The sequence below is a fragment of the Triturus cristatus genome, chromosome 11, assembly GCF_964204655.1.
Source record: "Triturus cristatus chromosome 11, aTriCri1.1, whole genome shotgun sequence".
NCBI lineage: Eukaryota > Metazoa > Chordata > Amphibia > Caudata > Salamandridae > Triturus > Triturus cristatus.
This window is the reverse complement of record NC_140594.1, coordinates 1,166,714,642-1,166,741,013: the sequence shown is the minus strand read 5'-3', so window position 1 is coordinate 1,166,741,013 and position 26,372 is coordinate 1,166,714,642. Positions and strand designations below refer to the sequence as shown.

The 26,372-nt window shown below is 46.2% G+C and overlaps 1 protein-coding gene across 1 annotated transcript in view; it reads left to right on the top strand.

Annotated features, from left to right (window-relative positions):
- Positions 1-620: 620 nt before the first annotated feature.
- LOC146788647 (IgGFc-binding protein-like) overlaps positions 621-26,372 on the top strand; it is a 279,601-nt gene continuing 253,849 nt past the window's right edge. Inside the window, exon 1 of the mRNA XM_085635859.1 lies at positions 621-795. Within this exon, the coding sequence (XP_085491985.1) occupies positions 737-795 (59 nt within the window). The 5' untranslated portion in view covers positions 621-736. The remainder of the gene's footprint in view (positions 796-26,372) is intronic.

Below are 26,372 nucleotides of genomic sequence, written 5' to 3'. Positions count from 1 at the left end.
ACCATTGTATTTATATAATACGCCCACCCAGGTTCTGAGGGACACCGGGTCACCCCATTATTTTTGCTTAATGTGTAAGTGGAAATAACAGCTTACACACGCATCCATCCATGTGCTCACTCTTCTAAGCATCCATGTACACAATCACATAATCATTCAATCAGTCACACCTATGTACGCACTTCTGTCTTCATCCATCCATCCATCCATTGAGTTATCCATCTCTAGAAATAACCAATAACCCATTCACCCATCTCTCATTCATTTGTTTGCCTTTGCACTTTCACTCTCCTATTCATTCACTCATTCACTCAACCACCCATTTATTTGCTGTTTCTCGCATTCTACCACTCACCAATCCACTGAAGCCCAAATGCAAACTTGCCAAGAAGCACTTTCACTTTCCAATGCAGCGCGAGCTGTTGGCTTTGCCGGTGCTTTCTTCACCCTGCATTTGACCTCACGTTGGCCCACGCGGGGACAGCGCCCTGCAGGTGACTGACGTCCGTGATTCAAGGTGCTATGAAACAGCTGCTTTAACGCTTTACAACCCCATGGATAATAGGTGACACATTACAGGGCAGCGGGAGGGCGGGGCGGGGTGATGAGCGCCTCCACCCCGCAGTGCTAGGCTAGAAAGGAGGCGCGAGGCCCGTTCACTCTCCCTCCCTCTCCCCAGGGTGATGGTTCTCGCCAGAATGACACCTGAGTGACAGAGCGCGCTCACTCCTCCAACATGGGGCGCCCGGGGCTGCTGTTGGCTCTCGTATGCGCTCTGCTCTTCTTCTCCGACGGGTAAGTCACCGACTGACGCCTCTTGTGACCTCAGGCACAATCCTTGCACTAGAGTAGAAACTGGGGGAACATATCTTGCACTTTTTTGCCGCTATTAGAGCAACTTATTGAGGAAATGTAGAACAAATGGAGTGTGGACCATTTTCTAAACATGCATTACACTTTTATATCAGGAAGGACACTTGTTTGTAATGTAATAGAAGACGGGGGGCAGGTTTGGTCCGGGTTTGCCATGTTGCCAATCTTTGATTTGGAGCAAATACTGTTCACTTCATTGCTTACTGTACAAGAAACAACAACGGTGCAAGCCGGGTGCCCCCGTTTTTGCACCTGGCGATTACAGCTGGTTGTGAAATGATGTCACCTGTAAGAAGAAAACGCGGTCTCTTTTGTGTTGTGATACTTTGTAATAGATCAGTTGTGACATCACAAGTATCCTCTAACTGCAGACGACATCACTGCTGTGAAGTGACAGTTTGTGACAGATCTATCAATAACTATTAGGATTTGTAAAGCGCTGCTAATCACTTGATAGGGTGTCCAGGCGCTTGCAGGTTCTGGAGGCTCATTCGAACAGCCAGGTCTCTAGGGACATTCGGAATTCCGGAAGTGAGGTGATGGTCCGGATGTGTGTGCGCGCAGGCTGTTGTCAGTTGTGACATCACCAGTCACCTGTAATTAGAAACAACATTTCTGCTCTGCTGTGACACTTTGCAACTAACCAACCATAAAATCAGTAACTACCTGTAATAAAAAACTACATTTCTGCCCTGCAGTGACACTTTGTTACAGGTCACTTGTGATATCACAAGTCACCTGTAATTAGAAACAACATTTCTGCCCTGCAGTGACACTTTGTTACAGGTCACTTGTGATATCACAAGTCACCTGTAATTAGAAACAACATTTCTGCCCTGCTGTGACACTTTGTTACAGGTCACTTGTGATATCACAAGTCACCTGTAATTAGAAACAACATTTCTGCCCTGCAGTGACACTTTGTTACAGGTCACTTGTGATATCACAAGTCACCTGTAATTAGAAACAACATTTCTGCCCTGCAGTGACACTTTGTTACAGGTCACTTGTGATATCACAAGTCACCTGTAATTAGAAACAACATTTCTGCCCTGCAGTGACACTTTGTGACACTTTGTAACAAGCCAATCGGAAAATCAGTAATTACCTGTAATAAGAAACTACATCTCTGCCCTGCAGTGACACTTAGTAGCAGTTCACTTGTGATATCACAATTGACCTGTCATAAGACATGAATTTACTGTTCTGCTGTGACTGTTTGTGACAGTTTATAACACCTTTCAAGTCACCTGCAAGGAAAAAAAACATCTCTGGTCTGAGGCTACACTTTATGGCGCTTGGTTACAGGTCAGCTGTGCTCAGTTGTGACATCACAAGAGACCGTAATAGGAAATACATTTAGTGCTCTCGGTCTCGTTTATACAAATGGTTTAGAGGTCCGTCTATTGAAAAAGGGTCTAGACTGCCCAAATATAGCATTGTCAGAACATTACTTTATGCCGATGACGCCGTCCTTCTTGCGAAGACAGCCATGAGCCCAGAGAGATCCATAAACGCCTAGCTAGACTTTATGTTTTCTCTAGACTTAAAAATGAACCACAAAAAAATGTTTGTTTTGATGAGTGACTCCAAGTCAACAAAGTTAAGATCCTTCACTATACAGGGCAATCGGGTCGAGAAAGTACAGAATTTTTCTAACCTAGGGAGTCTTTTTAACACCCAGTTATCATGGGACCCCCTGCTGACCCTTAGGGCGCAGCAAAGGACCAGAGCCACGGAGGCACTGTTTCGTTTTGCAGCAAAAATTGGTCACAAATCTATTAAAGAAATGCTCACCCTCTATAAAACTAAATGCCTCTGGATCGCTACTTATGGGACAGGAGCGTGGGGTTTTACCAATTATAGAAAACTCCAAGTAGTGGGAAATAATGTTATTAGAACGCTTTTCATAGTCCCTAAGAGGGCACCAATATTTTTTTGCCACTCGGAACTGGGCCTTGAGTGTATCACGGAGCGCATAGGACTTGCCTCTTTGTTATTATGGGTTAAAATCTGGCGCACCCCGGACCTGGATTTTTCCAGATCCATTATCAGGGATTGTCGTTCCTTGACCAACACTGAGCGGATCCACGGGCTTGGTGATCTGAAATGTTTATTCAGCGAACTGGATGCAAAGGAATTCTTCAACGACCCCGGTAATATCCCCTCTCACGCAAACTCTCTTAAAAAGTCCTTATATGGATTAAGGTACAGTGCACGTCACAACCAGCAAATAAACCTGTGAAGGGTCTCGCTCATGGGCTAGGATAGGTTTTCCACCAAGCAGATGCAACCCTAATTATATCTTTTTCTGGAGCCCCAACAGTCAACACAGATTTTACCTAACCAGATTCCGGTTAAGCGCCAAGGTGGTTGGCACGGCTCCCTTCCGTCCTGCCCATGTAATAATGTGGCAAAACAATCTACCCAGCACTTTGTTTTGTGCATTGTACAAACATTTGTGATCCAAACTTTTGCTTCCGATACTGAGGCCGCGCTGCCCTTGTTCTTATAGTGAAGGTTTTAGTCACTTACAGACACTCTAATCCTTCGATACTTGTGTTGTGGTCTTACATTTTATAAGAGGGGCCCTCAGAATACGAAAATGATACGGGTAACTGACGCATCAATTCATAGCGCACGATACAGCACTTTTCCTTCCTTCCTTTTGCAGACATAATTTATCTTTCTCGCAGGAGGGGAATGGATTCTGTTGAGGCTGGGACATCTTTGCCAAGAAATGTACATTTGACTAACCCTATAGAGTTGCTCTTTTGCTTCTTATCTTATTAGTTTTTATTCTCCATTGTTCTATAGAATTTAGTAACCTTTTAATGATCTTGAGTATTTTACCTAAATTATGTATTTTTACTCCATATTGAAAGTACTGTCATGTATGAGCTTTTATGATTTGCTTGCCAAATCGATTAAAGTTTATGATTAATTGATACTGCTCTAGTATGGCATTGTGTAATAAGCCAGTTCTGACATCACAAGTCACCTGTAATACAAATGCAATTCCTGCTCTGGTGGAACAGTTTACAACAGGTCAGCCGTGACATCAGAGGTGGCCCTTAACTTTACAACATATCCATTGTGACACCAGAAAGCGGCTTCACTGACACAGTGTGAGCACAAACTCTTTAAGAAAAGCACACAACAATTAAAAGAAATGTTTAGCTTTTCATATACTATCTTTTCACTTTCTGTCGGGAAAAAAAAGAATCAAGTGTGTCTGATAAGGTGTCTTCCATTAAGGACTCCTCGGCTTTGATAGTGAAAACCTGTACTGGAGAGATGTAAAAAGCGGCCTCCGTTTGCACCAGTATTTAATTTTACTTGTGATTTCACCATTGCTGTTGGGTTTACAAGATAAGAAGGGGAGAAATGCATGTTCTCCATATATCATATTATGCGAGAACTGAGGCTATGTTTATGGAAAACACAATGTGTTAATTGCTCATTGCATAAGTGACGAAAATATTGTAAAATTATTTTGCACTATTTTTTTAAAGCAATCTTTATTGGTGGACTTTGATTTCCTTGTTCTAATCTCCGGTGCACATGTAGTTATATATATTTTTTAACTAAAATCAAGGCGATTAGTTGGCAATCTACCTTTGTACTAATTACACTTGACATAGCTTCCCTTTACACCAGTATCTTACATTCACAGGGGTTAAATGCTGTCAAACATTTTCTTGATTCCCGTTCCATTAACTTCAAAGACCACAATACCATGCTTCTTCAAATGATTGAGCTCTGTCTCAATAACAACCTATTTTTGTTCAATAAAGCTCTATACAAACAGCTGAGGGGTGTGGCTATGGGGGCATGTTTCTCTCCAACCTATGCCTGCCTTTTGGTTGGGTGGTGGGAGGAACATGTCCTCAAGACCAACCATAAAGACATATGGGATGCACACATCCGGTATTACGGCAGATACATAGACGATATTTTTATCGTCTGGGAAGGTTCCGAAGAGGAGGCCTCCTCATTTGTGGCTTCTATTAACAATAACTCCATGAATTTACAATTCACGGCTACTATTAGCACTGAGAGAGTGGAGTTCCTTGATGTGGAAGTGTTCATTATGGACCAACACATAGAGACCAAACTGCACAGGAAATCCACTGCTGGCAACTCCATCTTGCATGCCAGCAGTGCACACCCACCACATCTCATACGTAGCATTCCCTACGGGGAGTATCTTCGTCTACGTCGCATTTGTAGCCGTCAATGTGATTTAGAAAAATGCCAACAGGAGGCCACCAATCGGTTCCTTGCCCGTGGGTATAAACCAGACAATCTTTGGTCTCGGGAAATCTGTCTTAGTGCCGGACAGCCACAAATTATTTGTCCAAGTTCGGAGGTGGATACCGAGGTCATTCAACCCATCAGACTCATTACCACGTTTTGCAAACAACACAAAAGCTTGCGACACATTATTTACAAACACTGGCCTATTGTTTTAACCGATTTAACTCTGAAATTTCTACTGCCAAATCTACTGGACATTACTTTCAGGAGAGCTCCCTCAATGAGGGATGCGTTGGTTAAATCCAATCCTGAAGTCACTGAAAAGATCACGTGGCTAACACGCTTTGGCTTCTTCAAATGTGCTTCATGCCGTGCGTGCAAATTCGGAGTTAATGTTTCTGAATATTGCACTGCATTTAGCAATGTTCCGGTACAAATAAAACAACATTTCACGTGCCGCACTGATTTTGCGGTTTACGTGTTAGAGTGTACCTGTCACTTAAGATATGTGGGGAGTACCAAACTACCAGTTTTCAACCGCATCTTACAACATCTTCGTGCGATTGTAAACTCGGACCCCACATATCCCGTTGCACGACATTTTAAGGCCATTCATGCCAACAAGGTCAGTGACTTGTCTTACTTTGTGATTGGGGCGGTACCACCTTCAATTCGGGGGGGCAACAGAGAGAAACAATTACGCCAGCTAGAATCCTCCTTCATCCTTTTATTAGATACCAAGATGCCAAACGGGATGAACACGAGTGAGGATTTGCATAACTTTCTGTAAATGTGTTTTCCTTTGTGGCTGCTTATCTTTACTTTGTATGTGGTTATTCCAACAACATTAACAATTTCAATTTAGCGGTTTTTCTGTAACTGGCAGTCTTTTACAGTATGGATATTCATTCCAATGCTTCCTGCTCTAGTTTCTTCATCTTTATTTATTTTTCTTCTTTCTAGTATTCATTAATTTTCTTCATCCCTATTCATGCTTCGTAATTTTTACTTATTTATTATTTTTTTCCCCTTTAACTTTAGTCATTGAGAGTGTGCTATTTATGGATAAAAAATGAAGTCATGTTGTCGTTTCTTTCCAAACATGCGAGCCGTGGTTAGGACTTGACAATTAACATTCTAGCATTCAGGGGCACTAGCCGTATATTTCATTTGCTATGAATTGTTTTGCTGGTTTGTTGCATTTTATGTATCAATTTTCTTCCATCAACCCGGCTACTTTTGTTTCCGATTGATTTTCGGCATCTCTTTAAGTAAACACACTCTAAGTTGCAGTATTTCTAGTATGTTTATTAACACTGAGCATTGTGATTGGGTGAACCCTATTTTAAATTGTATGGTCCGGCACCAGCGCGTCAGGTGATCAAGATCGCGGAGGCGATCGAAACGCGTCTGAGGCGGACACTTGTCTGACAATGAAATAAAAAGTCAGAATTGAAAAATTTGGAATCGTTTGCTGTTTTTACTGTTGGACGTCAGCATTGTGCGTGGTGAAGAGGTCCTTACCTGTTTGCAGCTCCCTTTGTCTTACTGGGGAGTTCAGGACTTTGGTTCTATATATATATATATATGTATATATATTATATATATATATATTACCTACTGGCGGTCGCCAGTAGGTAGTTATAGTTAGGACCCTGTTTCCATAGGAAAACCGCAACATTTTATTTTGAATAACTTTGGCGCCGGTCGATGAATCCTCGCGAAATTTTCAAAACTAATGGGGCGCTACGCTCCGCTCCTACACTGAAAGTCTCGGGGGGATTCGTCAAGCGGGGGCTGAGAAAAAAGGGGGGTCCCAAAACGCATTTTCCCCATGCATTTTTCCATAGGACCTTTAGACACAGCTACAGCCCGAACGGCTGAACAGAGTTATTTGAAATTTGGCAGAGAGGTAGTCTACAGGTCAAGGAAGTGCCTTTTGTAGGTCTGGTATAAATCTGTTCAGTAGTTCCTGAGAAAATAGCCTTTAAATCAATATATATATCTGTGGCAGCTTACGGTGCGCTTACCGTGCGCATACGGTAAGCTTACCGTACGCGTACGGTGCCGTGCGCGAGCGCGATTCTGATTGGCTGTTAGATCTTAGTAAACATTCGAATCGGTCGAAACCAGGAAGGGTCGGCCGCCATTTTCTCTCTCGCACTCTGAGGGGGGGGAGGAAAATCAAAGTCGGAAAACATTAAAAGCGGCTTGCTAGACAGCTCCCAACCACCTAGTCATGGTTATGGTGTCCCAAAAGAACCTACAAGGCCAAAAATTTAATTTATTTTATTTTTGAAAAATCGCCGATTACGCTTACCGTACGCGTACGGTAAAAAATAAATAAAAAAAAAACAATATCCACGTTTTCCCCACCCTGTGTGCAAAAAACCTTTTGTTCATGGCATATGTATCATCCGAAAAATCAATAGATAACCTTTAACAACGATGCGCCTAATACGGCCTCCGTGTGCGGATGGTGCGCGAAGCGCATCGTGCGTACATGGCCCATCTAGCGTAACGTGGGCACGCGGTGCGCGTAGCGCACCGCGTGCCCACCGTGCGTGCACGGCACTAACTGCGTAAAGTGGGCGCGCGCGCACGGTGCGCGAAGCGCACCGTGCGCGCACAGAACGAACTGCGTAAAGTGGGCGCGCACGCCACGAACGGCGTAAAGTAACTTAGCATTTAAAAAACCGTACAAATTCACTGAAAAAACCATAGGTTTCACACACGTTATAGTTAGGAATTAGCATTTAAAAAACCTTGCAAATTCACTGAAAAAACCATAGGTTTCACACAAGTTATAGTTAGCGGACATTTTACTGATAAAAAACCATTGAAATTCCCCCGTTATAGTTAGTGCAGGCAACTATAACTCACGCGACCGCAATCCTCTGCTGATGACATATGTGTCTTTATGAAAAAAAAATATTTGTAATATATGTATAGCTAAAAATTTATGGAAGAAGACATGGGTAAATAAGTGTCTAAATACAGTATTAGCATCAGCAGAGGATTGCGGTCGCGTGAGTTATAGTTGCCTGCACTAACTATAACGGGGGAATTTCAATGGTTTTTTATCAGTAAAATGTCCGCTAACTATAACTTGTGTGAAACCTATGGTTTTTTCAGTGAATATATATATATATGTATATATATATATATATGTGTATAGGTATATATATGTATATATATATATATATATATATATATTATCTACTTGCGGTCGCCAGTAGATAGTTATAGTTACAACCTAGTTTCCATAGGAAATCTAAAAAATTCTATTTTGAATAACTTTGGAGCCGGTTGACGAATCCTCGCGAAATTTTCAAAACTATTGGGGCGCTCCGTTCAGCTCCTACCCTGAAAGTCTCGGGGTGATTCGTCAAGCGGGGGCCGAGAAAAAGGGGGGGTCCCAAAACGCGTTTTCCCCTTGCATTTTTCCATAGGACCTTTAGTCGCAGCTACAGCCCGAACAGCTGAACAGAATTACTTGAAATTTGGCAGAGAGGTAGCCATAATGTCAAGGAAGTGCCGTTTGCAGGTCTGGTGTAAATCTGTTCAGTATTTCCTGAGAAAATAGCATTTAAAAGCATATCAATATCTATACGGGCGCACCGTGCGCGCACTGTGCGCGCACCCTGCCATGCGCGAGCGCAATTCTGATTGGTTGTTCGATGTCGGTAAAAATTCGAATCGGTCGAAACCAGGAAGTGTCGGCCACCATTTTGTCTCTCGCAGTCTGTGGGGGTGAAAAAAAAAGGTGGAGAACTTGAAAAGGGGGCAGAGTGGACAGTTCCTGACCCCCAAGCCTTCGTCGGCGGGTCACAGAAGGACCCCCAAGGGCGAAAAAACCATATTTTTATTTTTTTTAAATCGCGAGGTGCGCGCACGGCGATCCGTGGGTGCTTGGTGCGCGAAGTGCACATGGCGCCCACAGAGCGCGCACGGTGCGCGCACGGTGAAAAACCTGAAAAATATTTTTTTTATAAATACATAACTTAGCATTTAAAAAACCGTACAAATTCACTGAAAAAACCATAGGTTTCACACATGTTATAGTTAGCTGGGCATTTCATTGAAATTCCCCCGTTATAGTTAGTGCAGGCAACTATAACTCACGCGACCGCAATCCTCTGCTGATGACGTCAGATACTACATCACTGATGACGTATGTGTCTTTATGAAATCATGGGTATTCTCCCGTTTATTGCATGATTACAATCCACACACGGACACCACAGGGACGCGTTTCAGCAGTCTTGCTGCCTTTCTCAGCCTGTCATGCGCCATATTGGTGCCTCTTTTTTAAAGCTTTACATTCGTAAAGAGTAGAAATAGAAAATGCCTTTTTAACATTTAAAAGGGTGCGCATTTATAAAATACAAACATGTTGCACAGTTGCATTTTACTCGAAAATAGAATCACAACAGAGTGAAACCAGCAAATAAAAGTGCTCCAGGGTTTTTCACTTTCTGTGCTACTACGAGCAATGTTTATCAAGTCATTTTTTACGTTTTTTCCCATCACACCTTTAACTGTTGCTTATAAAACCCGGACTGAATTCCTACAGAGTTAAAACAAAAACGGCATTTTAATCATGTCTCTCTTTTTTATAAAAAACCAAACAGTCACGCATTCACTGTCAATGGACAGAATATTTTCCAGCACAGTCGCCCCATTTTTATAATCAGTTCCTGCCTTGTGCTTCCGCATTCAAGTGTACATCACTGTTTTCACTCGGAAATCAACTGCACTTCAGGGGACTTACAGTGGCGACTTTCTGCTGTTAAAACTCCAATCCGTGTGTTTAGAGTAAGCAATATAAACAAGCAGTAATAGGGTCCCATGATACCACCGCTTCCTCGGCCAGTGCCTCGCGGTGTCCAGCTCCTTTGAGGGATGGTTATACCAGGGAGAGGATATGCATTTTAACAGAAGGTTACCAGTCCCCGCCATGGGAGCTCCTGCTTCCAGCGTTTGAACCTCTCCTTCCATATACGCTTTCTCCTCTTCTCCATTGCCATAATCCTTCAAAGGATATATATATATAGATATAAATATATATAATGTTTTCCACAATCTGTTTCTGCATCTTTGATTGTGGGAGCTCGTAGGACTCTCAACAGTGGTTTAGTCAGTGGTAAGTTCTTCACCTGACTGAAAGTGACATCATTGAGTCGATCCTCCACCAGGAGGAGAGGTCTCTCATGCCTGAGACATTCGTGGGATCCTTTCTGTAAAAACATATTTAAAGCTGCCTCCTATCCCCAAACCCTTGTTGAATTTATTTAGGGATTACAAGCGAAAGTGACAAGGTTAAAAGAGGTACTTGATTGGTTCCTTATGAGCCTCAGACGGGTGGGCGCTGTGGGTGGAAGCCTGGTGCAAGGGAGGGAGGGGCAGCTGGGGTCTTTCCGCTGCCGGAGGGCATCCACGTGGTAATCTCCAGTGTTTTCATTAGCCTGTGTCTCCGAAATCCTCATGGCGTTTCTCTTTACTGACTGTTATATTTACAAAGTGACTCGTACAAACACAACGTGGGTGAAGGAGTACCCCCTGTGTAGTAACGAGAAGAAAAAAACCTCGACTATCACTGTGTCCTCCCCCCCAGTTTTCTCCCAGAAGCCATTCACAATCACCCACGTTTGTAAAGAGTACAATGGAGGTCTGTGGGGGTAGGGCAATTTAGAGGACTGGTCTCCCCGGTGCCAACAAAAGTCTCAAAAGATCAAGGGAATCTCAAACACGGCGAACAAGCTTGGACGTTGGTGCCCGCATTTCATGTAGGGCACGGGGAAGGCCCACGTTACAAACTCACTAAAAGCAAATTCATCCCTCGTGCAGGTTCGTGCGCATTTCAGAAATGCTGTTGATACACAAAGTGTGTACAAAAGTGTAAGCACATCCCAGCTCACGAAAGAAGAATGCGGACACAATTAAACACATTCTGTCTGTAAATTGTATAATAAACAAGAAGACCCTAAATGAAAGATAAGAGCCAGCAGCGGAACTAAACTGTAGTTGGTCGGTGCTGCTTCCTGCAAAACGGAGGCAAAACGGAAGTGACGTGTCGGATCAAAAGCCAAACATAAGCCAGATAAGAAGACCAATGCCAGAATCACCCAATGGCAAGCGACAGGAGAAATTACCCTCCATATTGGTGTTTACTATAGGTCTTGCGACAGCACATGGCTGTCTAGGCGAGACCTAAAAAAGAACTGGTCAACATGTTTCAGCCATACTTGCGCCTTGAAACAAATGAAACACCATCATGTAGGAGTCAGGAAATCACCTAATTTTATGTAATTTTCATGATGTAGCACAAGAAATGCTTCGGTTTCACCCACCCACCCCATAATATAAGACTGCTTTTTACTGTTTTTAATATCTTGATTTAGCCTGCACTGTAAGTGACAGAGGTAGGCGTGCTGCCGAGTTTATGTGCCCATTGACATTAAAGGAATGTCACTTCTAGAGTAAGCCTGCATGTTGTTTCTAGCGTAAGGCTGCATGGCCTGCATGTCACTTCTAGCATAAGCCTGCATGGCCAGCATGTCACTTCTAGCATAAGAGTGCATGTCCTGCATGTCACTTTTAGCATAAGCCTCCATGGCCCTTCTAGCATAAGCCTGCACGGCCTGCATGGCCCTTCTAGCATAAGCCTGCATGGCCTGCATGTCCCTTCTAGCATAAGCCTGCTTGGCCTGCATGTCCCTTCTAACATAAGCCTGCATGGCCTGCATGTCAATTCTAGCATAAACCTGCATGGCCTCCATGTGCTTCTGGCAAAAGCCTGCATGGCCAGCATGTTACTTCTAGCATAAGCCTGCATGGCCTGCATGTCCCTTCTAGCATAAGCCTGCATGGCCTGCATGTCCCTTCTAGCATAAGCTTGCATGGCCTGCATGTCACTTCTAGCACAAGCCTGCATGGCCCTTCTAGCATAAGCCTGCATGGCCTGCATGTCCCTTCTAACATAAGCCTGCATGGCCTGCATCTCAATTCTAGCATAAACCTGCATGGCCTCCATGTGCTTCTGGCAAAAGCCTGCATGTCGCTTCTATCATAAGCCTGCATGGTCTGCATGTCAATTCTAAAATAAGCCTGCATGGCCTGCATGTCAATTCTAAAATAAGCCTGCATGGCCTGCATGTCAATTCTAAAATAAGCCTGCATGGCCTGCATGTCACTCCTAGAATATGCCTGCATGTCACTTCTAGAATATGCCTGCATGTCACTTCTAGAATACGCCTGCCTGTCACTTCTACCATTAGCCTGCATGGCCCGCATGTCGCGTCTCGCATTAGCCTGCGTGGGGTGCATGCCACTTCCAGCATAAGCCTGCATGGCACTTTTGTTATTCTGCATTTGTTGATGACACTTCCATTATTATTTACCTATCTATATATTTGTAAATAGCGCTGCATCTGCTGCATGAAGACCTCTTGACGCTATAGACAGAAGAGCCTCCCCAGAGTTAATAGTCCCAGGATACTCAGCCACAAGCCCTACTCATTGACTAGCCAGCTTTGAAGGGGACCCAGTGGAGCACCAGGGAGTGTTTGAGGGCCCAGCAGCCAAGGGGGGGAGGGGGTAGGGTCAGGCTCCATCAGTAACCCTGAACCTTGGGGTCTGGAAACATCTTCTAGAACCAGAGCAGGTGTTTAAGGAAGAGCCTCGCCAAGAACATGAATTATTCAGGACCCTGATCTCATAAAAGGTCACTTTCAGCCAGTCTTTTCCTCATCTGGAATCAGTGCAGCCATTTCATAGAACCAGACACTGAATCAAATGTTTCCAGCCTGGCTGCAGAATCCAGTGGTGCTGCCAGCCAGAAATTGATGTTAACACAAACCAGGGTGAGCCAGGGTGCGGCTACCAAGCTGGGAAGGGATACAAGTATTGGCCATCCGGATATTTTTGGGGAACAATCTATAGATTGGTACATTGCATCTCAAGAACCGAAAGTGATGAAAGTAAGGTTTGTAGGAGAAGCAATCTGGTGTGTGAGGAAAAGATGCAAGTCTATCAAGACATATAGATTCCTGACCTCTCTTGAGGTCAAGCACACTAGACGTGGCATGTGGGCTTAACAAGGGCATACAGGGGCTTAGAGCCCACCCATTGCTTACCATTGGTTGGCTTTTCTGTCACTCCCAAATGCTAGCTTCTTATTTATGAATAGGCTTCTGCAGATCGGAATCCAAGAGGATGCCCTGAAATGGATCGCATCCTTCCTCACTGGGAGAACCCAGAGAATCTGCCTTCCACGTTTCACCTCAGAAGCCAAGAGCATCATCTGCGACGTCCCTCAAAGTTCATCCCTCAGCCCAACTCTATTCAACACCTACATGACCCCCATGGCCTACATTATCAGAACCCATGTACTGAAGGTCATATCCTGCGCAGACTACACCCAGCTCATCCTCTCTCTCTCTGTCAGGACTGGATACTCTCTAGTGCGGTCCCCTCAGGAACAGATGACCTTGCCCCAGATCCCTCCAACCAAAGCCAGCGACAGGAGATAACCGCGGTCACTGACTTCAGCCTGGGGGAAAGGGGAAGTGGAAGACAAAACAAGAGAGACACGCCTCTGGACGCTGGCTCCTTCTTTCAAGGTTTTAAAGGAGGTTCTGTAAAATAAGCACAAACAATTACCTTTCCTACTACTGCTAAACTCCTCTGACACTCACTCTATATATCTCTACTCGGATTTCTCTTACCTGTCTGTATCTTATTAGAAGATAGCTCCTCTCTGTTTTGTCCAAGAATGTTTTTTGTACTTCTGATTTACTGGAAGGACCCAGCCTGTTCTTAATTTACTCACAAAATTAGTTGTAATGAGTTCTACCAGCTAGAGTCGATCCTAGTAAATGTTTTAAGTCTTTGGTAAATAGTTTTCATTCTGATAATTTCGAGGGGTGGGCGAGAATTTCCGTTCCGCTCGCAGAAATTGCGACATTTCGACATTTTCGTGTTCCGCGCGGAACGCGAAAATTTCGAAACTTCCGAGATCCGCGACCGGAACGGACATATGCAGGTGCAGGACAGGATTCATTCTGGCACGATGCTCCTGTCACAAAAATTAAACCTCAACAGGAAGCACTTACAGATATAAATAAAGCAGGTGCCCGAGTTGGAGCTCAAATTCAGTAACGCATTAATCAGCACAAAACATTCGGGAGTAGCTAGGTCAAGGCTGGGCAGGTGTGCTTTTCTCCCCACATCTACCGTCAAAAATTAGCTGTGATCCTCGATGGAGCTCTGTGCATCCATGACTTTCTCGAGCTCAACCCCCGTGTAGCTCCTGACGCCAGCAGGTTCTGTCTCCTCGTCTGCTGCTCTGATCGGTCTCTGGCCCTTTATAAACAAGCGGCATGTGAACTGCATGGAAGCCCCGCCACACACACCAGCGGTGGGCATCGTTTTCCCGCCCTTTCCCCCACTATGATGGACAGCTGACTCACCGAACCCCGGGGGCCGTTGGCGCCGTGGCAACATTAAAGACACACAGGGTCACTGTAGACAACTCTTCTGGCCCTTTACGCAGCTGTAGTGTAGGAAAAGCACTATACATTTACCCAACGAGGTAGCACTTACTGATTAGCCAGTAGAAAGTACTCCGAGTCCAGTTATCTTATCTCTCCCGTCAAAAATTAGCTGTGATCCTCGATGGAGCTCTGTGCATCCATGACTTTCTCGAGCGCAATCCCAGTGTAGTTCCTGACAACAGGAGGTTCTGTCTCCTCGTCTGCTGCTCTGATCGGTCTCTGGCCGTTTAAACAAGCGGCATGTGAACTGCATGGAAGCCCCGCCACACACACCAGCGGTGGGCATCGTTTTCCCGCCCTTTCCCCCACTATGATGGACAGCTGACTCGAGGGCACCCAATCGGAAGCACTAATCTCCGCGATCTCGCGTAATATCGCGAGATCACAGAGATTTTGTGCTGTTTCGCGATATTTGGCGAGAGGCACTTCCGGTAATTCCGGCCACCCCTAATAATTTCCTCAGAGAGTCATAGACAATAACCTCTCTCAAATTCTATGAAACATGTTCTCATTAGGCAGTACTATACTTGGTGAATCACTGTGGCAGTTGATTCTCAATATCGTTGTTTTCCTTGAATACAGTTTTGTTCTCTGTCTCTGAGTACCCTTTGCTTGTCTCTTCATTTAATTAACAAGTTTCAGTCTTTATATTTTTCCACTCGCAATTTTCTGACTCATCATGGACACAGCGAGTGGAAAACCCAAAACAACTGGACACGCTTACTTGGAAATTATTGGAGTACTTCTCTTGACTGAAGTTTACTCCCAAAATCACCAACTCCTTCTCTCTCTCAGGTCCTGAGTTCTGGTCGACGAACCGGTGATCACTATCTCAAAAATTCCAAGGTCAAAGGCGGCTGAGGAAGAAATTCACCCAGGTTAAAAGTCACTCTAAAGCGCAGGTGCACAAAAATGTGTTACTTCCCTGTTGGGATGACAAGCGACAGCAAGACTCAAGATTTCACTGTGGGAATTGCAGGTTTGACACAGAGCGCGAAGAATGACGCTCCTGTCAGAATGTTTTCCACAGTTGATGTGTGCCGCGCGATAGTTGCGCAGGCGCTTTACCAATCAACATCGTTTCTGGGAAGGACAACTAGACCGCGCACCTCTAGAGGAAGTGGGAGCGGGCCGGTCTTTTCCCAAAATGGCGGAACGTCGTAATTCTTGCAAGACAAAGCGAAGGAAGGATCTCCAACATGGATTCAGTTGTTTCCAGCGCGGATATTTCCAGTAAGGTAATTTAATAGAGGCAAAGGCGTTTTTCTTATGACCCCCACTAGAGTCTTTATCAGGGTTCCTGACACTCTCTCTACCTGAAGACCCATCCACCACGAGGGCCAACTTCCACCTGTGCATGACCAGCGTCACCAACTGAATGCAAACAACTGCCTTAAACTCAACGCAGACAAAACAGAAGCACTAATCTTCGTGAACAACACCTCCCTGTGAAACGATTCCTGTGGCCTGGCAAACTAGAACCCTCACACACTCCTACAGACAATGCCCGGAACTCCAGTATCACCTTGGACAGCAAGCTCAAAATGAAAATCAAGATTAACCCAGTTTCCTCAGCCTGCTTCATCACTCTTCCCATGCTCCAAAAGATCTTCAAATGGCTCCCAGTCAGCAACAGACTCATCATCACTCAAGCCCTTGTCAAGAGCTGTCTGGAATAGGGCAACACATTCCATGCAGGAATTACCACACACTTCTTGGAAAGACTGCAGTCCATATAGAACACAGTGACCAGACTCATCCTCGACCTCTCCAGACAGGCCAAGATCACCCCACACCTGAAGCAACACCTCTGGCTTCCCGACCACAAGAGATGTCAATTTAAGGTGCTCACACACGCCTACAAAGCCCTGCTCAACCAAGGACCAGCTTGCATCTACCACCACCTCAGCTTCCACCAACCCTCCAGACCCCTGCGCTCCACCTCCCTCTCCCTCGCTCACACCACCCTGCATCCGTCGAAGCAAAAGGGGAGGACTTTCCTTCTACCTCACTGCAAAGACCTGGAACAGCATCCCCCTCCATCTCTGGGAACAATCCCCCCTCCAGGAATTCAGAAGGGGAATCAAGAGTCAAGACCTGGTTGTTCAACTGACCCCTCCCAAGCAGCGTGGCTGCCAGCGCCTGGATGCCCTCGCTGGTGACCAGCTGCACTTTAGAAATCCAGATTGACTGATTGAGCTGCGCTGGAGAGTTTGTGGAGTTTTCTGCCCAGAAAGTAGATTTCTTTAACAATTTGCAGATGATAGCTGATTTTGCCTTCTCTTATGTCTTCCCTGCTGTAAGAAAACTCCAAACAAAATGCAGGTTTCTAGAAATAGCTGCTTCCTTAGCCCGCAAAAGCAACTTGAGACAAGAAGGGTCATTCCACTCTTGGTGACGTCGAGGAAGACTTGACTTTGGACCAGGAAGTTCCTGCCACGGGCAGATGCTGAAATCAATACTTGAGTTCCTAGGTTTATCAACCTGCACTGATTTCGGGCAATAAATTATCAACAGGGCATTGAAGATTGGTAATCTGTGGCAGTGTCATAAATGTAAATAAAACCTAGTCATCCATGTTTGGCACGGGATCCTGGCTGAAGATGTAGGAGTGCCTGTTATAATGCCGGGCTCCTAGTCAGCTCTGGTCGCCACCTCTGGTTACAGAAAGAGGAAAGCGATCAGTTAAGTCTCCTTGATGTCGTCATACGGATGTATGTCATTACAACGCACACTTTTACAACGCATGCACTTACAACGCATTTTTTACAACGCAACATCCACTACAAAGCATTCCACTACATCGCATGACACTACAACGCATTTTTAAAAACTACCTTTACAACGCATACCATTACATCGCATACTACCTTTACAATGCATACCATTACAACGCATAACATTACATTGCATTTAAGGTAAGTATTGGATAGTATAGGGGTAAAAATTACTATTCTTACTCCAGGGGGTGCAACAGTAGGGTAAGTGTTGGATAGTATAGGGGTAAAAATTATTATTCTTACTCCAGGGGGTGCAACAGTAGGGTAAGTGTTGGATAGTATGGGGGTAAAAATTACTGTTCTTACTCCAGGGGGTGCAACAGTAGGGTAAGTGTTGGATAGTATAAGGGTAAAAATGTATATTCTAACTCCAGGGGGTGCAACAGTAGGGTAAGTGTTGGATAGTATAGGGGTAAAAATTACTATTCTAACTCCAGGGGGTGCAACAGTAGGGTAAGTGTTGGATAGTGTGGGGTTTTAATGTAATATTATGCGTTGTAATGGTATGCGTTGTAAAGGTAGTATGCGATGTAATGGAATGCGTTGTAAAGGTCGTTTTTAAAAATGCGTTGTAGTGTCATGCGATGTAATGGAATGCGTTGTAGTGGATGTTGCGTTGTAAAAATTGCGTTGTAAGTGTAGTGCGTTGTAATAGTTGCGTTGTAAAGGTTGTTCCCCCGTCATACAGCTAACATGTGACACAACCACAGAAGGTGCACGTTGATCGCAGGGGTGTCGTTGGGAGCCCAGACTGCGGCATGAATGTCTAGCACCATCACCACCTTGACTTTACCCTGGCAGAATTATCCAGAACTTGTCTTCTACAACCTTCCATTGTTCCTTGAAAGAATCATTTCTGCAGCTTAAGGGAAAAGATCTTGTACAGATCTGGACCTACACACGGTCGATTGATGTCGGGTGTAACCTACTGGTATTTCCCAATGGAAGCCTCACTAAGGAAGGACACCCTAGGGTCAGCCTCGCAAACAAAGAGGGTGTTTCCCTAGCAAGGGGTTCACCACAGCAGTGAATACCAGGGATAGGGTTGTACCCCTCTCCTTCATGGTCCCAAGGATGGGGGTCTTTGTCTGAGGTTGGGTAGGTGTATTATTATTGTGACACACAAGCAATTCAAGTTCAGCTTCAATGGCTGGTGTAAAACCATCATGAAATTAGAATAATCCTCTTAGAGCATTTGTACAAGCTACACGCGTGCTAGAAAATTCATCTCAAATATTGTCCCAAAAGAAATTACACCCAAAATGTATCAAGAATAGCAGTGCACCTCTACAATCGCATGATCTAGATGGTCCCCATGCAAACACTTTGATGTTGTCCCTCCTTTCTTTACACTTTCCCTCTCTCTGTACTGCTGGGGACCTTCTGAGTTGGTGAGGTCAATGGATAAAACCACAGCTCAGGCCTCAGTGAAGAGGACAGCTCTTTGTGTTTGGACAGCGCCCTTTCACTTCAGCTCGCACATGTTGTGGTTGAAAATTCATTCTTTTAGTTTGGGTATGCCCACTTTTGCCCTCGTTTATGAGGTCCCTTACGGCACTTTTGCGCCACCGGAACGTCACTTTTCTGTCTTCGTGCAATGTGCCATGACATATTCACAAGGCCACGTAAAGCCACTTTATGTGGCCTTTCATAACCTTGTAAATATGTGCTCTTTCACGCAGAACACTGCGCGAAAGGGCGGTCCATGGGTGTTTCTGTGGGTGTTTCTATGCAAAACCCATAGAATCTTAAGCATTCCCAGATTTACGAGGCACTGTAAACCTGGGACTGTGTCTGCATCTAACACCACCACAGGGGTGGCGTTAGGGTGGCACAACAAGGAGAAACGTTCTCATTTCTCCTTGTTTTTTTCCTTTTCTATGGGTGCTGCTTTCTGCAGCACACACAGAAAGAGGAAATCACCTACATTCATTGCTTTTGTGCAGGGAGGTGTCCTTCCCTGCACAAAATCAGCCAATCCAAAACGCAGGCACCCTTGCTCCATGGCGCAGGGATACCTGCATTGGCGCATAGCAGCCCATTGCGTGCCAGCGCAGGGGAAAAGGGAAGAAATGCACCATATCTTATAGATGCGCCGCGTTCCTGCCATTTTCTTTTGATGTAGGGCAGTGCAGCCAGATCCCTTGTGGCGCTGCCCTGCGCCAAAACCTCATAAATGAGGTCCTTTGTGTTGAGACGTGCACTCTTGGGGCCTCATTTATGAGGCCCCTTGCAGCACTTTTGCGCCGCCAGGATGTCACTTTTTTGATGTTCCGTGGCGCAATGTTCCCCATCACATTTACAAGGCCACTGAAAGCCACTTTATTTGGCTTTTCATCGCATTGTAAATACGTGCCCGTTTCACGCCGAACACTGCGTGAAAGGGGCGACCCATAGGTGTTGCTGTGGGAGTTCCCACGCAACACCCATGGAATCTGAAGCATTCCCGATTTACGAGGAATCGTAACCCTGGGAATGTGTCAGAATCTAACGCCCCCTATTGAGGCAAAACGAGGAGGAATGTTTTCATTTCTCCTTATATTTTCCTTTTTCTATGTGTGCTGCATTCAGAAAGCACCTGAATTCATTGATTTTGTGCAGGAAAGTGTCCTTTCACAGGGGAACAGGGCAGGAATGTATCGTATCTTATAGATACAGCGCAAACCTGCCCTTTTCTTTTGACGCAGTGCAGTGCAGCCAGATTCCTCGCACCGCTGCCTTGTGCCAAAACTTCATAAATGAGGCCCTTTGTGTTTAAGCATACACAATTTGTGTATGAACATGCACACTTAGTGCCCGATTAACAAAGGTAAATTTAGATCCAAAGTCTAAGTTTTGACCTGAAGTCTAAGTTTAGACCTGAAGTCTAAGTTTAGGCCTGAAGTCTAACTTTACTACTAGCAAAGTTAGACTTGAGGACTAAACTTAGACTTCCGGTCTAAACTTAGACTTCAGGTCTAACTTTACCTTTGTGAATCAGGCTCAGCATCTCTGGGATGCTCACTTAATCTCTGGGATGCTCACTTAGACTCTGGGATGCTCACTTAGTCTCTGGGAATGCACGCTTTGTGTTTGAACATGCACGCTTGCTGTATGGGAATGCACGCTAACGGTCTGGAGATGCACGCTAGCTGGGTGGACATGCACATTTTGTAATTTGAAGTGCATTGTTTGTGCTCATGCATACACACTTTGAGTTGGGACATGAATACTTTGTGTCTGGACAAGGACCCTTTGTCTTTAGGACATGCAATCTTTGTGTTTGAACATATATGCTTGGCCTCGCACACTTGGTGTATGGGAATGCACGCTATGAGTCTTTACATGCATGCTTTCTGCTTGGACACATCCTCTTTGTGTCTGGACATGCATGCTTTGTGTCTGAACATGCACACTTGTGTTCGAGCATGCAGCTTTGTCTCTGAACATGCACGCTTACTGTCTGGCATGCACGCTTTGGGTATGGGCATGCATACTTTGTGTTGGGACACGACATGCACGCATGCTCCTTGGAAATGCCCACTTTGTGTTGGGGCATGCACACCTGCTCCTGGGATTTGCATGCTTTGTGTTGGAATGTGCACTTTAGCTTGTGCTCAAGCTGTGATATATTACATGTCAAAACAACATTTTGACAGGTGTTAAGATATGGAAATATTCCCCTGTATTTAGCTGCTCCTATTACCAAAAAGACCTACAGCGTATTTGCAAGTTCCCCACCTTATACGCGTTTCTGTCAGGTGTATGGGAGTCATGTTACACATGACTTCACATGGAAGCTTCGATAACATTAAATGGTTTTAGATATAACTGTTTCCACCCAGGTCAAAAACGTAAGACTTCTAAACTTCTGAGGGAGTATAACGACGAAGAAAATGCACACAACCCGCGAGAAAGAGTGCGTATTCAGAGAGGTCTCACCGCTGGCTATCCCTAGGGACAGAGAGGTCTCAGCGCTGGCTATTCCTAGGGACAGAGAGGTCTCACCGCTCACTATCCCTAGGGACAGAGAGATCTCATCACTGGGTATCCCTAGAGACAGAGAGGTCTCACTGCTGTCTATCCCTAGGGACAGAGAAGTCTGACCGCTGTCTATTCCTAGGGACAGAAAGGTTTCACCTCGGGCTATCCCTCGAGACAGAGAGGCCTCACTGCTGGCTATCCCTAGGGACAGAGAAGTCTGACCGCTGGCTATCCCTAGGGACAGAGAGGCCTCAGCGCTGGCTATCCCTAGGGACAGAGAGGTCTCAGCGCTGGATATCCCTAGGGACAGAGAGGCCTCACTGTTGGCTATCCCTAGGGACAGAGAAATCTCACCGCTGGCTATCCCTAGGGACAGAGAGGTCTCACCGCTGGCTATCCCTGGGGACAGAGAGGTCTCAGTGCTGGGTATCCCTAGGGACAGAGAGGTCTCAGCGCTGGCTATCCCTAGGGACAGACAGGTCTCACCACTGGCTAACCCTAGGGACAGAGAGGTCTCACCGCTGGCTATCCCTAGGGACAGAGAGGTCTCAGTGCTGGGTATCCCAAGGGACAGAGAGGTCTCACCACTCACTATCCCTAGGGACAGAGAGATCTCATCACTGGGTATCCCTAGAGACAGAGAGGTCTCACTGCTGGCTATCCCTAGGGACAGAGAAGTCTGACCGCTGTCTATTCCTAGGGACAGAAAGGTTTCACCTCGGGCTATCCCTAGAGACAGAGAGGCCTCACTGCTGGCTATCCCTAGGGACAGAGAAGTCTGACCGCTGGCTATCCCTAGGGACAGAGAGGTCTCACCTCTGACTATCCCTCGCGACAGAGAGGCCTCACTGCTGGCTATCCCTAGGGACAGAGAAGTCTGACCGCTGGCTATCCCTAGGGACAGAGAGGTCTCACCTCTGACTATCCCTCGCGACAGAGAGGCCTCACTGCTGGCTATCCCTAGGGACAGAGAAGTCTGACCGCTGGCTATCCCTAGGGACAGAGAGGTCTCACCTCTGACTATCCCTCGCGACAGAGAGGCCTCACTGCTGGCTATCCCTAGGGACAGAGAAGTCTCACTGCTGGCTATCCCTAGGGACAGAGAGGACTCAGCGCTGGGTATTCCAGGGTCAGAGAGGTCTCACCATTGGTTATCCCTAGGCACAGAGAGGTCTCAGCTCTGGCTATCCCTAGGGACAGAGAGGTCTCACCACTGCCTAACCCTAGGGACAGAGAGGTCTCAGTGCTGGCTATCCCTGAACACAGAGGTCTCAGTGCAGGCTATCCCTAGGGACAGAGAAGTCTCACTGCTGGCTATCCCTAGGGACAGAGAGGTCTCACCGTTGGGTATCCCAGCGTCAGAGAGGTCTCACCATTGGTTATCCCTAGGCACAGAGAAGTCTCAGCTCTGGCTATCCCTAGGGACAGAGAGGTCTCAGTGCTGGCTATCCCTAGGGACACAGAGGTCTCAGTGCAGGCTATCCCTAGGGACAGAGAAGTCTCACTGCTGGCTATCGGGAGGGACAGAGAGGTCTCAGCACTGGGTATCCCAGGGTCAGAGAGGCCGGTCAGAGAGGTCTCACCATTGGTTATCCCTAGGGACAGAGAGGTCTCACCTCTGCCTATCCCTAGGGACAGAGAGGTCTCAGTGCAGGCTATCCCTAGGGACAGAGAAGTCTCACCGCTGGCTATCCCTAAGGACAGAGAGGTGTTAGAGCTGGGTATCCCATGGTCAGAGAGGTCTCACCACTGGCTATCCCTAGGGACAGAGAGGTCTCACCTCTGGCTATCCCTAGGGACAGAGAGGTCTCAGTGCTGGCTATCCCTAGGGACAGAGAGGTCTCACCACGGACTATCCCAAGGGTCTGAGAGGTCTCACCGCTCACTATCCCTAGGGACAGAGAGGTCTCACCACTGCCTAACCCTAGGGACAGAGAGGTCTCACCGCTGGCTATCCCTAGGGACAGACAGGTCTCACCACTGGCTATTCCTAGGAACAGAGAGGTCTCAGCGCTGGCTATCCCTAGGGACAGAGAGGCCTCAGCGCTGCCTATCCCTAGGGACAGAGAGGTCTCAGCGCTGGGTATCCCTAGGGACAAAGAGGTCTCAGCGCAGGCTATCCCTAGGGACAGAGAGGCCTCAGCGCTGGCTATCCCTAGGGACAGAGAGGTCTCATCACTGGGTATCCCTAGGGACAGAGAGGTCTCACAGCAGGCTATCCCTAGGGACAGGAAGGTCTCACAGCTGGCTATCCTTAGGGACACAGACGTCTCAGCGTTGGGTATCCCTAAGGACAGAGAGGTCTTACCGCTGGCTATCGCTAGGGAAAGAGAAGTCTCACCTGCGGCTAACCCAGGGTCAGGAAAGTCTCACCTGTGGCTATCCCAGGTTCAGGAATGTCTCACCTGAGGCTATCCCAGGGTGAGGAAGGTCTCACCTCCGGCTACCTTAGGGTCAGGAAGGTTTTACCTTTGGCTTTCCCAGGGTCAGGAAGGTCTCACCTCTGGCTATCCCAGTGTCAGGAAGGTCTCACCTCTGGCTATCTTAGGGGTCATAGATGTCCCACCGCTGGCTATCCCAGGGTCAGAGAGGTCTGAGTGCTGGCTATCCCAGAGTCAGATAAGTCTCTGTGCTGGCTATCCCTAGGGACAGAGAGGCCTCACTGATGTCAATCCCTAGGGACAGAGAAGTCTCACCACTGGCTGTCCCAGTGTCAAAGAGACCTCACATCTGGCTATCCCAAGGGACAGAGAGGTATCACTGATGTCTTTCCCTAGGGACAGAGAGCCTCTCCGCTGGTTATCCCAGGGTCAGGAAGGTCTTACCTGCATCTATCCCAGGGTCAGAGGGGTCTCAATGTTGGCTATCCTAGTGTCGTGTAGTTTTGACTCTACGGTAAGAATTGCATGTTTGTGGACGGCATAAACGCTGGGATGGTGCCAGACTGATTCCATGCACCTACTGAGGATATGTCGTCCTATAGGACAGCTAGCTCACAGTGCCACTATGAGACTCCCTAATCCTAGATGAGTAGCAAATGGTTCTGACAACCACTGAACATGACAACCCTGATCCCCAGGAATCATGGTTACAGATCTGGAACCTTTTCCACAGTCACTCGCGCTCTCCTTCTCTCAGCGAAATATACAAGGAATGCACAGTGGCAGATTTTCAAGATTTATTGAACCAACATGATTCTTGTATAAACCATATGTGCTGCGATGTTCAATAGACTGAAGCAGAAGAAAGTTATTAAAATTAATAGGACAGTGAATAAAATGAAAAGTGCCACTATTGTGGTGAAACAATGTGTGTATGCAAGTACATAAAACAATATAGAAATCTGGCATACTCCTGCTATGCATCCCCTAACCTAAGTGTCTAGGGTGTGTGTGTGTGTGTGTGTGTGTGTGTGTGTGTGTTCTGCCAAGAATCCCCGTACTGGAAGATGTAACCCCCGTTACCTGAAGGGAAAGAATGCAGGCCCTCGCTGTGGTCATCAGCTGGACACCCTCAGAGAGATATCAGCAGGCTGCTGGGTCGAAGCATCAGCATGTAAGGACCACAACAATGACAGCGAAGAGTTCCTTTGTCAACACACGGAAATGAATGTTTATGTATAACACAAGGAACCCTTGCCTTGGGCCGAAATCTTGGTCAGGCCGCCATTGTTTATGTGTTAAGGATAGCTCTCTTGCCAAATGTACGAAACAAATAATCCCATTTTCACAAAGTGTGTATGAACCTTGTACATGATGTGTCAAGGTATCATGAGAGTGTTCTTGTGAAATTGGTTTGCAAGCAAGTATAATTTCCTAGAATCTAATCCGCATTGTCATGGTTGCAAATGTGTGGCAAAGGGCATTGCATGAGAGTGAAGGCAATTTGAGGAAGAAACCAGTGTACATGTAAAAAATGGCAGTGTTTTCCTCTGGCCTAACTGGGACACATGTTATGTTATGTTACCACACATTTATAACGCGCACAGCTACCCGGAAGTGTCCCGGCGCGATGGGCCACAAGACACTAGGGTCAGAGCACTCTCTGCAGGGTGATGTGTTCAGCCTTCTTGTGATGCGTCGCTGAAGGTTCACCTGACTCGTGCATAAGTTACCAACCAGGTAGATAGTTTCCTTGGCACTAGCCCCAATGCAAGATGTCTGCAATCCCAGGGTGACAGGAGTCTCTTAAAACTCATCCAGCCTTGCATTGATCTCTGTAAAAACACAACCTGCCAAAAGGAACGGCTCACTGACAGAAGGGGCAGGGCCAGGTTCCAGCACGTCCTCCACAGGAATTGGGCGCGGCCTCGATGATCCCCGCACCAGGTGTTCACTGACATGTTGGGGACAGTGGGGGCTTTGATATTAGGAAGAAAATGTCCATACATGCTGTAGAGGGAGTGAGTCCTTTCATCCGGGTATCACTGCCCGTAGCTAACGAGCCATATCTGTTTGACCGCTCCCTTTAGTCCTGGCGTCCCTGGGCCCTGAGTAGTGTCGCACTTCAGATATGCTGGCCTGGGCCAGGGCTACTAGAATTATGTGGCAGGATTGAGTAAATTATGTGGCAGGATTGAGTAAATTATGCAGCAGGAACACGCAAATTATGCAACTTAATCTAGCATATTTTGTAATAGTATAACTTCATTATTTCGTCATTTTTAAACCTGGTTACACTGTCTGGCCATTGGTTGCACCTCATTAGTACCAATTTAACACCCTAATATAGCAATAAGCAACAGAAAGGTTTCCATAGCGCAGCAACACATGCCGTTGCATTGTTTGTACATTTTTAACTGTCTGAGCTAGAAGCACGTCTTTTTGTTAAAACTGAAGAATATGCCCAGATGATGGATTATGTGACAAATGCAGCAAATCTATAACCATGCAAAAATCGCAGAGGCCCCACAATCGCATAATTCCAGTGGCCCTGCTTG